A 17,863-nucleotide genomic window follows, 5' to 3' on the forward strand; every position below is an offset into this window, starting at 1 on the left:
TTATAGCAGTGATTTCAACAATAGCCAAATTATGTAAAGAGCCTAAATGTCCATCAACTGATGAACAGATAAAGAAGATGTGGTTTATATATACAATGGAATACTAGTTGGCAATGAAAAAGAATGAAATCCTGCCATCTGCAGCAATGTGGATGGAAGTGGAGGGTATTATGCTAAGTGAAATAAGGCAGGCAGGGAAAGACAGACAGTTCCACTCATATGTGGAACTTGAAAAACTTAACAGAAGACCATGGGGGAAGGGAAGGGGGAAAAATAGTTATAAACAGAAAGGGAGGGAGGCAAACCATAAGAGACTCTTAAATACAGAGCACAAACTGAGGGTTGAAGGTGGGCATGGGGGAGAGAGGAAAATGGGTGATGGGCATTGAGGAGGGCACTTGTTGGGATGAGCACTGGCTGTTGTATGTAAACAATGAATCATGGGAATCTATCCCCCAAACCAAGAGCACACTGTATGCACTGTATGTTAACAACTTGATGATAAATTATATTAAAAAAAATCTTACACCACAATCAAGTGGGATTTATTTCTGGGATGCAGGAGTGGTTCAATATTCACAAAACAATCAACATGATACATTACATCAATCAGAGAAAGGATAAAAACCATATAATGATTTCAATAGATGCAGAAAAAGCATTTGGCAAAGTAGAACACCAATTCATGATAAAAACTTTCTGTAATGTATGTTTAGAGGGAACATACTGCAACATAATAAAGGCCAAATATGAAAAACCCATAGCCAATATACTGAATGGTGAAAAACTGAGAACTTTTGCCTTAAGGTCAGGAACAAGACAAGCCTGTCCACTCTCAGCACTGTTATTTAACATAGTACTGGAAATCCTAACTACAACAATTAGACAACATGAAGAAATAAAAGGCATCCAAATTGGCATGGAAGAAGTAAAACTCACTATTTGCAAATGACATGTTACTGTATTTAGAAAACTCTAAATATCCCCCCAAAAAACTGCTAGAACTGATAAATGAATTCAGTAAAGTTGCAGGATGCAAAATCAATGTACAGAAATCCCTCAAATTCCTATACACTAACAATGAAGCAGTAGAAAGTGAAATTAAGTAGAGAATCCCAACTTCATATATTGAAAAAAAAAAAAGAAAAAAAAGAAGAGAATCCCATTTACAACTGTACCAAAACCAATAAAATATCTAGGAATAAACTTAACCAAACAGGTGGAAGATCTGTACTCTGTAAAGTGTGAAACACTGATGAAAGAAATTCAAGACAATGCAAAGAAATGGAAAGATGTTCCATGCTCATAGGCTGGAAGAATAAAGATTGTTAAAATGCCTATACTACCCAAAACAATCTACGTATTTAATGCAATACCTATCAGAATACCAACTGCATTTTTTTCACAGAGCTAAAACAAACCTAAAATTTGCATGGAACCACCAAAGACCTCAAATAGCCAAAACAGTCTTGAAAAAGAAAAACAAAACTGGAGGTATCACAATTCCAGATTTCAAGTTATATTACAAAGCAGGAGTCATTAAAACAGTATGGTACTGACATAAAAATAGACACATAGATCACTGGAATATTAAATCCAAAAATAAACCCACAATTATATGGTTAGTTAATCTTCAACATAAGAAGAACGAATATCCAATGGGAAAAAGACTCTTCAGGAAATGGTATTGGGAAACTGGACAACCATGTGCAAAGTAACAAAACCAGACCTTGTTCTTATACCATACATGCAAATAAACTCAAAATGGATTAAAAGGCCTAAATGTGAGACCTGAAATAATAAAAAATCCTAGAATAGAGCATAGGCAGTAATCTCTCTGACATTAGCCCTAGCAACATTTTTCTAGATATGTCTCCTAAGGCAAGAAAATTAAAAGCAAAAATAAACTTTGGGACTACATTAAAATAAAAAGTTCTGCACAGTGAAGGAGACAAACTAAAAAGCAACCTGTGGAATGAGAGAAAATATTTGGTAATGACATAAAGGGTTGGTATCCAAAATATATAAAGAACTGATACAACTCAGTACCAAAAACAGATAATTCAACTAAAAAGTGGGCAGAATACATGAACAGACACTTCTCCAAAGATGACATCCAAATGGCCAGGAGACACATGAAAACAAGCTCAGCATCACTCATCATTAGGCAAATGCAAATTAAAACTACAATGAGTCATCACCTCACACCTGTCAGAATGGTGAAAATTAAAACACAAGACACATCAAGTATTGGTGAAAACGTGGAGAAAAGGGAATCCTCTCGCACTGATGGTAGGAATGCAAACTGGTGCAGCCACTGTGGAAAACAGTATGGAGGTTCCTCAAAAGATTAAAACTGGAACTACCCTTCCACCCAGTAATAACATTACTAAGTATTTACCCAAAAAATACAAAAACACTGAATCAAAGGGATATATGCACCCCTATGTTTATTACAACCTATTTACAACAGCCAAACTATGAAGCAACCCAGGTGTCCACTGATAGGCAAAGGATAAAGAAGAAGTGGTGTGTATTACAATGGAATATATTCAGCCACTAAAAAAAGAAAGAAATCTTGTTTGCAACAACAGGGATAGAGCAAGAGAGTGTAATACTAAAGGAAATAAGTCAGTCATGGGAAGACAACTACCATGTGATCTCACTCGTGTGGAATTTACAAACAAATGAGCAAAGAAAAAAGAGACCTAGAAATAGATGCTTAACTATAGAGAACAAACTGATGGTCACCAGAGGGGATGTGGGGGGGTGGTGGTGGGAGAAATAGGGGATGAGAATTAAAGAATACACTTATCACGATGAACAAAAAAAGACTTGTTAAGTAGAACAGTGTTTTTTTAAGTGAGTAAATTAGGAAGATTTTAGGGTTGCATTTGTTTTGTTCTATAGGCTTTAGCTTTTCAGTGAGCATGAGTGATCATGGAACCCTTGAAAGCAGTAGCTGCACAATTGGCTGTGCCTCTGCCTCTACTCCCTGTCCCCCTCCTACCATAAATTTGATCTTGCCTGCCTCCTGCCTGCTTTTTCAGCATTCATTTCCCTAGCATTAAGACCCAGAGACATCATGCACTTCCCCCACAGAAAGTCTCTGATAAAACTCATTTCACTGAAATGGAAAGGATTGATGAGCTGATAACTACACCACCACTTATTCATTGGGTATTAAGTGCCAGGCATTTGCAAAGGGCAGTTTATATGCATTAGCTAATTTAATCCTCAAAGCAATCCCATGAAGTAGATTAGTATGATTAACCTCTTTTTACAGCTAAAGGGACCAAAGCTTAGAGATGCTTAATATATCATCTTTCCCTGGGGTGTTTGCATTTGAACAGTAGACACAGAAGACCACAGCCCAAAAGTGAATCTGTTCTTGAGAAATTCCAGACATCATGTGGAGGTCAGGGATAAAGTCTTTGATTTTTAAAAAGTGTAAGCCTTGTCTGTCTTGACTTTTCATTCAAAGAGGAATATATATTTCTTAGTCATCTAAGAGGTTTGTGGGGTCTTCTAAATTATTGAGAGCTTTATTTGTGTTTCTGTTTACAAATTTCTTTATGCACTGTCACAGTAAACTCATTTATTTACCATGGGCTCTCAGCAAAGTAAAGCTCTTTTCCTTTTGTAGACGTTTGCCTGAAAAAATTAAGGATGACCAACAGTTGAAGAATATGAGTGGCCAGTGGTTTTATGAAGCCAAGGCAAAAAGGCACAGAGACAGAATTCATGGTGCAGATATCATCAGAGCATCCATGAGAAAGAAGAAGCTCCAGGTAGCAGGTGAGTTGATTTGGGTAGTACATTTTGAGCCAGCATTTGTGGGGAAGGCATTGTCAAGAGAAGGGAAGGGTGTTAGAATCTTTACTGGAAGCTGCTGAGGGATGTCATTTAGAGGTGTGCTTTGCATAATGTGTAGTCCCCCAGCTCAAAATCCTCTTGCCCTGAATTCAGATGGATGAAGGCAGGGCTAAGTGACCCAGGCTAATGTAGAAAAACATGGGGAGTCCTTTAGAGACTGTATTGAGTTGTAGTAGTATAGACAGTTGGGGTTTATTTTTTTTTAAGTTTATTTTATTTATTTTGAGAGAGAGAGAGAGTATGCACATGCAAGGGAGGGGCAGAGGGAGGGAGGGAGGGAGAGGGAGAGAGAGAGAGAGAGAGAGAGAGAGAGAGAGAGAGAGAGAGAGAATCCCAAGCAGGCTCTGCACTGTCAGCACAGAGCCTCACATGGGGCTTGAACTCACAAACTTTGAGATCATGACCTGAGCTGAAATCAAGAGTCAGAATCTTAACTGATTGAGCCACCCAGGCGCCCCAACAGTTGGGGTTATAAGGCATTTACCCCTGCATTCCTTTTGGCTTTTAACTCAGAAGATTCAGAACCTTTTCTTTGAGTAGGGTGACAGAAAGAGACTAGCATCTCTTTCAACAACTTTAACATCTGATACCTCTTTAATCAACCAAGTGTATTACTTAAGAGACTGTAAAGACAGTATTTTGAGGGCTTTAGAATTCTGTTGGGTTTATTAAACATTTATAGTGTGCCTTCTCTCTCACTCTAGACTAGACAGTATAAACTTTTACCCCTGAGAATAGCCCCTGTGTAGATCTAACCTGTACACAATAAGGAAAACAGCTCTCACCTTTTGATCATTTAATACATGATAGGCATTTACTCTCTATATTTGTAACTATAGCAGCAATACTGTAAGGTAGGTATTATTATCCCTGTTCTATATATGGGACGTGTAAAGTTCAGAGAAGTGAAATTACTTGTCCAAGGTTGTATCATTGGCAAATGGCGCACTGGGATTTCATTCTTTATGACTCAGAGTCATACTCCTTGCAAATAAAGGCTTATTGTTGAGTATATGCCATGTGTTGCTCGCATCCCTCTTGATTTTCAAAACCATCCCGGCCTTCAGAACTCTTGATAGGTACAGGTTACTATTGTGGATTCTGTTTTGCAATTGAAGAAATTAGACTTATGTGTAGAGAGACTCTGTAGGGAATACCACCCTGGAATGTGACTATTTGGTAATTGGGAGCCCTTATATTGATTCATCTTTTTTTTTTTTTTTTTTTAACGTTTATTTATTTTTGAGACAGAGCATGAACGGGGGAGGGGCAGAGAGAGAGGGAGACACAGAATCAGAAGCAGGCTCCAGGCTCTGAGCCATCAGCCCAGAGCCCGACGCGGGGCTCGAACTCACGGACCGCGAGATCGTGACCTGAGCTGAAGTCGGACGCTTAACCGACTGAGCCACCCAGGCGCCCCTGCTTCATCTTCTTAACGTTGATGTATAAGCATTCCTGGCATTTATTGGCTCTGTGGTCTTAGGCAAGTCTCCTGAACTTTTTGATCCTCAATTTCCAAACCTGTGAACTTGGAAAAAAACTCCTTCCTCACAAGGAAATGCATGCAAAAAACTCAGCACTGTGTCTGGCATTTAGTACTTGGTTGATGCTATGAGAGGTGCTGGTGAAGAGATCTGATGTTCAGAGGCAAAAAGAAGTTATTTCCTGAATAGGGAATGCAGAGTTTTTTGGGGGGCCTTGGCATCTGAGCTGGGTATTGAGGAATATGTAGAATTTGGATGTGTAGAGACTGGGGGAAGGAAGAGGCAGTGGAGAGGAACATTCCAGATGATAAGTGTTTATTTCCCTTTGGGTCCCAGAGCCCAACCTCAAGTCAGGCACTGTTGATGTTTGGTAAATGCTTGGTAATGATGGTGTCTCTGTTCCAATGAGGACTCACTGACCAGAGAATTCCCCTGGCATACATATTTAGTCCTGTCCCCAGTTGAGGTCAGATCCACTTAGAGGTGGTCAGCATTTTGCTGTAGTGGTCTCTGGATTTACCTGCACATTTAAATGTACAATCATGCTCTCAGGAGATTCTGCTTGAGGGAAGCTAACAATATGAGAATCTACTGACTTGACTTGCAGATGTAATTCTGACCCTGGATACTCAGACTCATTAGTCATTGCCTTGGCACTCTGGAAAGGCCTGAGGTTCAAGTTTGAGCTTCAGTGATAAGAGCTACTATAAGAGTTGTAGGTCATGGAGGTGAGGGATAACCTTCCTGTCTTTATTGTTTCCTCTTTCAGCTGAGCAGAGTAAGGACAGAGCAAATGAGGCAAAGGAAAGCTGGGTGAATAACGTCAACAAAGATGCTATCCTTCCCCCAGAGCTAACTGGTGCTCTAGAAGAGCCAGAGGATGTAGCACCAGCAAGCCCAAGGTAAGGTAGAGCTCACAGGGAGAGCCGCTGGATGTGGGATTCATGGCTTGGTGTGCTATGAGTGCAAACACCAGACTCTTCTCACAGGCACTGTGATGGGAGTATGTATGAGAGAATTTGGGGCCCTGATGTGGACAAAGCCTTAGCAGTACTCTTCCAACTTCGAGAATTTCTAACAAACCTGAATGTTAAATAAAATTAAAATGTTAAGTGGGTGATTTCTTCTAGCACCAACAATAGCTGATTTTTATTTGTGTTAATGATTTCACTTTAGAGTAGAATGAAGAGGTACTTCAAAATAAATATAGTCGTTTCAGAGAAGAGGTGAATTATGATCAAATTGTACAACCTGGTTCAATGGAAGAAGCTCAAGTTTCTGGGAAACCAGACATGAATTCAAATCCTAAATATGCCACTTATTAGCCATTTGATGATGGACAAGTCATTTAACCTCTCTGAGTCTCTTTTCTTAACTCTAGATAGGAAAGATAATATATATATACCAGGAAAGACTATAGTGAGAATTAGTGATAACGTAGGTAGAATACCTGGTATATAGGAGGTGCTCAGTAAATGCCTCTTTAGGATGCAGATTGTCCTCAATATTTCAGTCTTGATTTTTTTTTTTTTTTTGGTGTTTTCCATACCTGTTACCATCTGGCCAGTCAAAAATGTACATTTGTGCATCCTTCCTAAGAAGTACCTGACTGTGGAGCTACATTGCCAGAAACCTTTTGATGATTTGCTTTTAGGTATTTAAGATCTTCCCATTGGTGTTCATCCCTTGGAGGTATAGTTATTACCCTTTGGTTGGAAGGCAGTTGCATTGTATCTGTACCTCCTCAGTGAAGACAATTTAATTCAGAGTCTACAACAGGGCTGAAGTCAACAAATTTGCTGGTAGGATAATCACTGAGTCAGTTTCCAAGTCTGAGGCACCTAGGGAACAGGGATATTTCTAATGTAGTTGACACATGAGGGAGAAGGTCTATAATGTAGGCATCAATAGGCATTTCAGAGCCAAATATGAGTAAAGTTACATGACATGAATAATGGAATACTGATTCTATTAAGGTACCCAGTATCCATCTCCCGGTTGGAGAGGACTCACTTCCATGGGTTGTAGGCTGGACTGTTTCCCCTCTGGGATGATTTGTAATGTTCTGTATGTAGAAACCATGTTGGCTAGAAGTTAAACAATAAGTAGTCACTAATTGATTTTGTGACCTTGTGTTAGAAGTGACTTAACTTCTTGGGCCTTTGGTTTCTCAACTATAAAAATGGAATGATAATGATTTTCCAGCAGGATTACTGAGAATTTAATTAGCTAGTAAATGTAGAATTCTTAAAAATGGTCAATAGCACATAGTGGGCATTTAGTGAATGGAAGTATGGACTCACATACATTGAGTGAGAATCGACCCCTACCACTTCCCCTTGGTGACTTCCCATTTTCCAGCAAACCCCCTAATGAGATAAAGGATTTCCTTCCATAGGGAAAGATGAGAACTTAAGTATTAGAAACTCCAGGAGTGAGAACACAGTTATTTAGAATCATCATTAAGGAGCTGAGAGCAGCTCCTAAGAGCCAATCTGATGGGTGATGGGGACACCAGAACACTGACTAACTAGGGGAGGAGGGTTCAAGTACCACAGAAGGGGAAAGGAGATTTGGGGGTGTCAGAAGACCAACTTAGCTTACTGCACAGTTTTATCTGGGTCAGACTTCCTGTCCTTCTCCCAAGAACACATTTCATCTCAAAGGGCCTGGGGGACAGAGGCGCCGCTGCCCTCATTACCTGGCTTTTCTTCATGACCCCATGCAGGCTGGTGGGTGTTTCTCCCCTGTTCCTCAATTTGAGGCTATTAATATAGCTTCCCCAAGTCATATCTTCATTATTTTCTGCATTCCTTGTGTGGCCTCAGACGAGTCTTTCTGGTTTCATCTGTAAATCAGAGCAGAGCTGCCTCACCAGGATATTATGAGATTAAATGAAATGAGATGTGGGAACCACTTAGCATTTCACAGGAAGAAAGAAAATTGGCAATTTCCAGTGGCTTTATAATTATGTTATTATAACATAGATGAGGTATGGTTCAGAAGGCAAGAATAAAAATGTCAGAATAAAAACGTATGCTGCTTTGCTCATGACGTGACATGGGTGGTAATCATCCAGAACTGTGGAAGGAGCTGTTGTTTACTTCTTCCTTCCCATGTCAGAAGCTAGTACTTTACTCAGTATCGGGTTCCTGCGGTGTTTCTCACCTATACTTTAACCTTTGCGAACTGGGTGTGTTAAGTGTATTTTGGGGCCTGTACTTTTAGAGGAATTGAACTTCAATAGCATGACTCAGTACCTGTCAATATTTTCTTAGCCAGGAGTCAGGTGTCCGGGAGTGTTGTGAGGCAACAGTGACTAGATATTGCAGTTTCTGAAGCAGTTTTTCTAATAGGTTCTGTGGCAAGATTCCTTGTTTGTATGGGCACAGTTCTGTGGGGTCCTGCCTGGGAAGAGTTGAAACACTGTGGGTGCCTGGCATGAACTCACGCGCCATCTGGTACCTGCATTCTTCCGGAACTCATCTTTGTTTGCACCTGTCACACAAGGAAGTAGAGAGAGGTTTGATGGATGAAGGAATAGAGAGTGAGGTTTTCTTTAAAGTGGCAAAGGGAAAACTCCAAATGCTCACAGTTCCAGTGCTGGTTGCTGAATTTTAACTGTGCAGTATTGGCACAAACTGTGGTCAAAGACCAGTGTTTTGGTTTTTTAAAAAATAATCTGTATTTCTTAGTCATCACAGATTGGAATCTTATATAAAAATATAACAAAAATGAAATACAGAAAGCAGCAAAGTCATACAAAGTATAAAGCTCCGATACAGTTCTGGGATGTCTTAGCAAATTGCTATAAATGAGTCTAAATGTACACACGCAATTTCTGTACTCCCCTCATTGCGAACCAGTGACACGCAGTTCTCAGATTGGCACTGGTTCATGAACCACACCTTGATAGCACATCATGTCCTCCCTATCCCCAAATAATCCACAAGACATGGCTGAACCAAGGTGGGGAGTATACAAATAAAGATGTGAGAAGCTCTTCCCATGGGGGTCAGGACCCTGCCCATAAATGAGGTATAACATGTCTTGACTATAGAGGTAGACCTGTTTTGGGGTGAGAAGACCTTCCTTTGTTACTTGGGATGACATGTTCTGTGAAACAAGGTTGGGTGCTCCGGGCAACACTGATAGTCTTAGATGTCCCCATTTTGGTGCTGCTTTGGTCTGAAGGAGGCTGCAAGTGGACTGGCCTTGTAGTTTCTCTCTCTAATCTCTTCCTTTAAGACTGCCTGTCTGAAGACTGGTCTCTGTGATAGCTTATATTAACACTGTGGCCTCTCACAGGACCAGCCCAATACACTAAAGAAAACGCTAGTTTCTCAAGTGCATTCCAAGCTTCTCATTTCTTTTCCCCTTCTGGTTCCTCTTCTCGCATCCTTCCCCATCCCACATCCCTCAGTTGCCCGATGGCCTCTCCTTTCTCCTTTGAAGGAATCTAGCATGCATTCCACTCTAAGGAATATTGACTTTTTAATAACCCTACACGGATGGAAATTTTCAGCTTCTTGCCTTTTCTGGATGGTCACCTTATTGAAATAAGAGCCTGAGCGTGTTTGTGGCATCCCAACACACAGCCCAAGTAGCTCTTATCATGTGGTGTGCAGTGCAGATGAGGGCATTTCAATGAAAGGATTCAGAGGTCTGTCACGTGTCTGTCTCCCACCCTGTATAGACTTTCTGCTGGGAAGACTTCCAGTTCCTAATGGTTTCTAAAGATTAAAGAATTACCTTCAGAATGCAGACTGATGGGGATCAGAGCCTTCAACCAAGGGAAGCAAAGTGTTAGGTGCAGAGAGGGCTGTGTTAGTGGCAGTGGGCATCTCAGTGCCCTGGCATCATATCAAAGAGGCGGTAGTATACTCTGACTATATACAAACAAGCCCTGGTAATAGATGTCCTCCGTCAGAGGTCAGTTACTGCTTTTGCTGGAGCAAAATCAGCAGGGGGTACTATGGGCCAGCCTAAACCACAGGCAGAAGAGTTCAGAAAGGCCAGAAGAAAGACAGTGAAATGTGTACAAAAATAGGAAAGAGAAACGGGTATGAATGGTTAGGATGGAACAGTTAATCCATATATTGGCTCGGTTTACTTTCAGGATATTTATTAGAAATAAAATGTTTAAATATCACTGTATGTAGCTGATTGGAAACACTGATTCAATGTCTTGCTAGCACCCAGTAGAATAAATCATTTTATAGGGTTTCTAATTTATTCTTCATTCAGTCATTTATTTAGTCAGTCAGTAATTATTCCATATTTATTGTATGCAAGATAGTAGCTAGGAATTCAGAGATGAACAACATATGGTCCCTGTCCTTAGGGAACTTATTGTTTGCAAAAGGGGCTGTCATGTATAACCATAAATTGTGATGTCACATGATAAGTGTAATTAAAAGCTATGGGAGCACAGAGGAGTAGCCCCATGTCCAGGGTGAATGCAAGGGATTGTCAGGGAAACTTCTAGAGAGAGTTATATGTAAGTCAGTTCTTGAAAGATGAGAAGGATTATGTTAGGTAGACATGGGGAGAATGACAATATAGGCACAGAGAATGACATGAGGGCCTGGCGTGTTGGAGACCTGAAAATGGTCTAGTAGATGTGCTCTGTGAGTGATGGGTAGTTATGCTGCAGGAAGAGACCAGAGCAAGATTGTGAAGAGCCTTGCATGTTGGCCAAAAGGCTGGACTTTTCCTTTAAGTCACAAGGAGCCATCAAATGACATTTTGATCAAGTTTGCTTTTTAGAGTGATCATTCTGGTAACTGTGGAAGATGGGGTTAGGCAATTCCATTAGAACACTGTAACAGAAGTTTAGGTGAGAGATGGTAAGAATCTAATCAAGGGAGTGGAGAAAAGAGGAAACGTACGACAGTTTTAGAGATGAAATTAGAAGAAATTTCAGGTGTTTGTATGACACAGGGATATCTAATAATCTATAAAAGATACGTGGGTTACTTGATGAGATATTCTCAACTGTGAGTTGTATGTCAGAACTGCCCAAGGAACTTTTAAAAATCCAGATTTTTCCCAGGGCTGAGCGTCACTGCATTTCTTTCTCAGCGTTGAGGACATGGATATTATTCACCACCATGTACCAAGCACCCAACATGTAGTGATAAGTATCTGGGGAATGTATGAATGCCAGCACTTTTCTCTTATTTTCTGCACACTTACCACTGCCTGACATTGGGTTACATATTTATTTTTGTGTGTATGTATTGTCCTTCCCCGCCCTCCAAATGCATGAGGAAAAGGCCTTTTGGTTTATTGCTATATTTTGTTTGGTTCACTGCCCTATTCCTAACACATACAACAGTGCCCAAAGAGTGTCTTGTGGAATGAATGAATGAAGGAATGAATGAATGGAGAATAGATGGAGAGTGAGAGACTGACCACTTGAATGAAAACAGTTGATAGGTAATGAATTATGAGGTAAAGAATAATGGTGAATGAGGGGTTAACGAATGAACAAATGAGTGACTGAATGAATGATTAAATGAAGTAGTTTGGAACTCAGGAATAAAGTAGAAAAGAGGAGAAAGGGAAAAGTTAAGCTACAAATGAAGAACATGATCGATAGCCTACAGACTTCATTGCTTTGTGTTACTGAGAATCTCTCAGCTCAGCAGTATCACCATGAGCTCTGGTGATTATAAAAGATGGACAAGAATGTGAAGGGTATTCTCACATTTGGACAACTATCAGAGGGGGCATTCAAAGTAGAGTACCAGAAGGCATGGAGGTAGGAGGGAGCTTGGCTGCTGCAGAGGTTTGTAATGTCTGTTAATCAAAAAAATCCCTAGAGAATATCTCCAAAATGAGTTCAGGGAGAACAAGGTGAAGCTTTCCCTGTGGTATTTCTTTCCATGGCTTCTGCACTTCCCTAGGAAGTGGTGAGAAAACAATGAGTTTTCTTACAAGAGAAGCTGTACGTCCTCACCTCACTTTGGTTTTGGTAGAGTTAAAGCACTGATTACTTGTGAGTCATCATAATGAACAAAAATGCTAATCTTTAAGCTTCACTTCCTATGCTTCAGTGATACTTTTGCCACCGATCTCTGTCTTATCCTCTGTTGAATGGGGACCAAGAAATTTAAACCATGTCTTTAATTCTGAAATAATGTTATTGTTTCTACTAATGTTCTTTTCCCTGGAAGGCTTTTGTTTGTGTCTCAATCTCTTAGTCTCTCCCTCTCTTTCTCCCTCTTCCTCTCCCTGTTTCAGTCTCCCAGAAGAATTAGCCACTTACCTCAACCCCTACCCCAATAATAAGCTCAATGTGAAGCACCTAGCTTTCTCCCAAAAGCAAGGTAGAGATGCCATTCTAAGGACAATGCATTTGATCTTTTGTCCTTGGATATATTGCATATGCAGTGATGTGACCATTTCATTTCTTAGAGGCCTGCCCCCCGGAATCACTTATACTGAGCACTTTAAAACAATCTTTCTTAATCGTATAGGATCTTGGATTTGCCCAAATCACCTGTGGTAGAAATAGTTTCACTGTGACATCAGAGTGTCTTACACTTGGCTGAGAATATTCATGTTAGAGAATTCTGTAGCATGAAGTATGGTGGCATCAGACAAGTAATGTTTTACTTAAAAAAAAAAAAATGCTGACTTGAAAGGCGTGGTGTAGCATATTTTCTAATTTACTTCCCTCACTTTATCCCTGAGCCATTTCTTCATTTGTTTACCCATGTGTTTGAGCTTCACTGAGTGTAACATGTGCTGGCACAGTGTTGGGCACTTGGGATGTGACCCAGCATTAGCTTCCAAGAAACTTGCCACCCAAAGGGGGAGAGAGGTGAACAACAGCAACAACATGTGAAAAAAATCACTCGCAGAATTTGCTTCTGATTTGACACTGTTAATATTTAAGCTGCAAAGAACTAGTGTAAGATGTCTGCTGTTATTTTTAACTTTTTTAGAGGGAAAGGCCAGTTAAGGTTCAGAAACTCTTAAAAGTCACTTTATGTGCTTGGGAGCACTTTATGGCTAGACACAGAAACAGGTTGAGTGTCCAGCTGGCCACGTGGTATGATTTAAAGCTGCACCTCTTTCCCCAGCATCCCTGCAACAGTATGATACCTTATTATTCTTTGTAGTTAAGTCTTCCAAGACTTGTATTAAAATGCAGATACTTTTAACCCTAATGTCAATATCATAATCTAATACTTTAATAATTCTTTTAACAAAGTAAACACATTTTGTCTAAGTGTTCCTTCTGGCATTGCAGGTAGTTTTTGAAGGGTGCCTGAGGGAAGAATTACAAGCACAGGGTGTGGAATTTGGCTTGCTACAGTTTAAAAATCTAGTCCTGTGGAATGTATTGAGTATCTTTTATATGCAGGACACAGTCTACTGCCTTGGGGAGGGATTCCAAGAAACAAAGACACAGTATCTGGCTATAAAGAGTCTATATTCTCTTAGGAAAAATAATGCATCCGTGTGTGTGAATATCTGATCATGTGATAACAAATAGTGCCAGGCAGAGAGCAAATTTCGAATCCAAAGTACCACTGAAATGTGATATAAGGATTTGAGACAAGGAGACCCACTTCCAGCTGGGCTGATACAGGAGCAGTATCACAAGGCGGTGAGATTTGGACTGGGCTTGGAGATGACAGCAAGGATTTGGGCAGAGAGCGGAGCAAACACATGAGGGCAGGGCGGGGGGGATAGACCAAGTGGAGACAACAGTCAAGTGAGTTTTGGGGATAATGAGTAGATGGAACTCTTTGGCATGAAGGGGCAATAGAAGGAAAGAGTGGGAAAGTATATTGGGTACATGGCGGAGCATCTCCAGTTCCTTCCTGACAAGTTCAAACAGACTTCATTCCAACAGGCCTTGGGGAGTCAGGGAAGGAGAACGAGCAAAAGAGTGACATGATCAAAATTGTATTTGAGATTATCCCAGCTTAGTGGCGGAATGCTGAATGGATTCGTGGAACTTTAGAATCAGGAGGTCAGATGTGAGGCTAATAAAGTTGATAGAAATAAAGGATGTGACTGTAAAGGTAGAAAGGAAGTGGCAGATGTGACAGTCACTGGGAAAGAAGGATCACCTGGACTTCAGTCTTCTTGCTATAAACCACCACTTTATTAACGTGAGAAATCAGAGGCAGTGTAGCCTCGCCATTATTCGTGTGATTGTCTGTTGGGTCAGGGTCAGACACACCTGGCTCAAATCCCCAGGTCTTCATTTATTAATTTTGTGACATCAAGGTTATTTAACCTCCCCAGCCTTAGTTTTTCTCATGAGTTAAATGAGGAGAAGCATACATACCTCAAAGGGTTGTTGCAAAAATCAGCTGAGGATAAGATGATTGCCAAATAAAAGGCAGGAATGCAAAACATTGCTGTATTCCTTGAGAGAAGTAAAGCCAGAGCTTAATCTGAGAAGTAGCTGTATTTTTACAGACTTTGAGGCACAAGACTGTTGTTTTCATTTTTTCTAAGCAGACTAACCCAGTCCCTAACCACGTGTCCCACCCCCTTGTCATTTTCCCTCTCCCAACACACACAGTGGCCCAGTGATACTGTATCTCTGTACTTTAGTGTCTGACCATGTGCTCTGAATGTGTAATTTCTTCCTCTTTTGTTTTCTGAACTAATAGAAACAAAGGCATTTATTTTAAACTTAAATAATGTGCCTTGTTGTTTGGCAAATAACATAGGTTTTTTAAGAAGAAAATCATGGATACCTATCTGCTGCCTGGCACTGGCTCAGTGATCTTCATTTTTCAGTTTTTCACAAGTTGTGTATCAGGTGCTGTACAAGGCACTGCAGGAGGTTTATAAAGACGGTCAAAGAGGTACTTTATAGCGGACCTGACATACATTGGTTGATAGAATTTAGAAAGAGAGAGACTAGTTTCATGTCTGGTTTTATGATGTGAAATATGGGCACTCGGAACTGGGGCCTATGAAGCACAGGAACTGGGTTTCCGGGGAGCAGAGAAGGGAGAGAGTTGAGACTGCTTATCCTTCAGTCTTGGTGAGTGGGAGAGGAGGGAAGAAGATGGCAGGACAAAATGGGTGATCCATGGAGCCAGTAGCATTTGGTTGAGGTCCTCTGATTATACGACTGCTTTATTTATAAGGAGATGATACAAAACATTCTAAGAAACTGAGCCTAGCCTCTGCTGTAAGGTTCCTTGTGTCATTCATGGGCTTCTTAAAATGACAGTCAAGAGATAGTGCTTTCTAGTCCTGAGCTATTGGCTATTTTTATTGTATGGACACCGTGAGTTCTGTCAGTGACCAGGTACTTGTTTTCACATTGGCTGATAGATACCTTGATTGAAATTTGTGCCCACTGTTGTAAGAATAGCCTCCTGCAATGTGTTTTTCTATGAGCCTTAATTCTAGCTCCATTATAAATTCCCATTCTTGTTCCTTGCCCTTCCCTTCCCCATCCTTTTCCCCTCTTTGTCACATCCATGTAATCAAGATGTATTTTATATACCTCTGCCTCAACTGCCGCAATTCCTTTCTGGAACAATGAAGAGAGTAACAAAAGGAAGAATGGCTTCCTCAAAAGTTCATCCTTTTCCTGGGACTAAGTCTGTGCAAAAAATAACAATTTAAGTGCAGAGGGAAAGAAAGGAAATGAAGCTGTGGGAACAAGTAGCCCATGTTTTGAGTAACCATATTCTTGGGCAGGGCTCTGTGGCTTTGGGGAAAATTGCTCTCTTTCCCCAACATCCAGTTCCTTTGCTACATGGTGAAAAGCCCATGCCTTCCTAGGTATTTTCCAAGTTCTTGAGTCTGTGATGTCACTAAGAGGACAGGTGGAGTCCACCTGGGCACAGTGGTTTCAGCCAGTAGTGACTTCACCTTTTATGCCTGAGGCAAGGCCACTGGAGCAGGAAGTCTGAACAGATGGTTTTCTTCCCGTCTGTCCGGGGCCACTCTGACTTTCTTTTTCCTTTCTTCCTTAATAGCCAAAGGAGTGGTTGTTCAGGAGGGAACCCTGCTAAACTCCCATTTCTCCATTTACTCTCACCGTGCTCTCACCCTGGGGCTGTCCTGTCCCTTGGGTAGAGAATCTTCTTCACTCTTCTGAGCCAGCCCCAGGCTTCTACCTGCCACCATCTTTTGGCTGCTGTGCTCGCCCTTACCCCTTTTGTATTTGAATAAGAACTCACTGCCCAGCCTGAGTTAGGAGAGTTATGTTGAGAGCCCTCACCAAGTTGCCTGAATGTACCGGCCTCCCTGCACAGCATCTCTTAGATCGGCTGTCAAGTCACTGGTCTCACCGGAGTTTTTCCTTCAGTTATTTCCTGCCTGAGTTAGAGTGACCACTGCCATTCTGTGAAACCAAGCCCTGAAACTCTTTGGGGCTTTATTTTCAGCAATGACATCCCCTCGCCTTGAGATAAGTTGCTCCCTGTCATCTGCACCTGACCTTAGCTTCTGACTTTGAGAAGGGTTCATCTCTACAAATTTACATTGTGAACCTCCTGTGTGCCTGGTACCATGATAAAAATCTCAAGGCTTCTGATGGTTTTGCTTGTGTCATGCCTGTCTTTCGTGTCTGCTCTGCCTCCGCCTTCACTTTGCTGCTTAATGATCTCTAGGCCCCAACTCTCTCTCCCTTCCCAGCAGTTTGGTTTTACAAACTTCCTCTCCTGTCCTGCCTTAATAGCTTTCAGCTTCAGAGGCATGATTTATGCTTCCTCAAAGGGTGAGGGTTTATTCTCTGAATTATTATTTCTTTTGCAGTTCTAGCGTGGTAAATCCAGCTTCCACCGTGATTGATATGTCCCAGGAAAACACAAGGAAGTCAGCTGTGTCTCCGGCTAAGGTAGATTGAGCTCAGACTCCAAAAGTCTCATTTTTGGCAGGAATGCCATTTTTCTCATTGTATCAAAGTACCATGATATAAAGAGGATTTTGTAGTCCTTTTTTGTACCAAATATAGATAATTTTTACTATTTTATGTAAGAAGTCACTCTTGTGGTGAAAAAGTTGGTGAATACCATGTTTCTACATTGCTGAAGACCCCGATTTCTTGCCCTAGAGAATAAAAAAAATCCCCTGTTGGGGATTGCTGCTTTTAAGCATACGGAAAGTAGCTTGTTAGTTCCATATCAGTCCATGTTCCTATTCATGGCTTCCTGAATCTCTGTTAGAGTTCTGCTTATGGGAGGGTATTGCCAATTTATGAAGGTCAAGACAATAAGCATATTCAGTCTTATATTAATAAAAAAATTCTATTTACTGTTCCCCTTTCTGTCATTGGAATTGATGATCATAATAGTGATTATGAAGCACTCCAAATACCTTGATAAGTGTCTTTTAAATGTTTATAGGAAAGGTCAGTTACAATTGTATTTAGTTCAGCTTTAATCTAGCACAGTGAGAGTCTTTTATGTAGAAAGAGCATTGGGGGAATCTGCCCTGATCAGTCTCAGCTTTACCCTAACCTAGACTAGGCCCAAGTTTTCTCACCTTTGTAAAATGTGAGGTTT

General features: G+C 40.8%; 1 protein-coding gene across 1 annotated transcript in view; it reads left to right on the top strand.

Moving 5' to 3' along the window:
- SYTL2 (synaptotagmin like 2) overlaps window positions 1-17,863 on the top strand; it is a 118,061-nt gene that overhangs the window by 61,450 nt on the left and 38,748 nt on the right. Inside the window, 3 exon segments of the mRNA XM_045483744.1 lie at window positions 3,647-3,798; window positions 6,130-6,262; window positions 17,115-17,196. Of these exon segments, the coding sequence (XP_045339700.1) occupies window positions 3,647-3,798; window positions 6,130-6,262; window positions 17,115-17,196 (367 nt within the window).

This window comes from Leopardus geoffroyi, chromosome D1 (assembly GCF_018350155.1).
Source record: "Leopardus geoffroyi isolate Oge1 chromosome D1, O.geoffroyi_Oge1_pat1.0, whole genome shotgun sequence".
NCBI lineage: Eukaryota > Metazoa > Chordata > Mammalia > Carnivora > Felidae > Leopardus > Leopardus geoffroyi.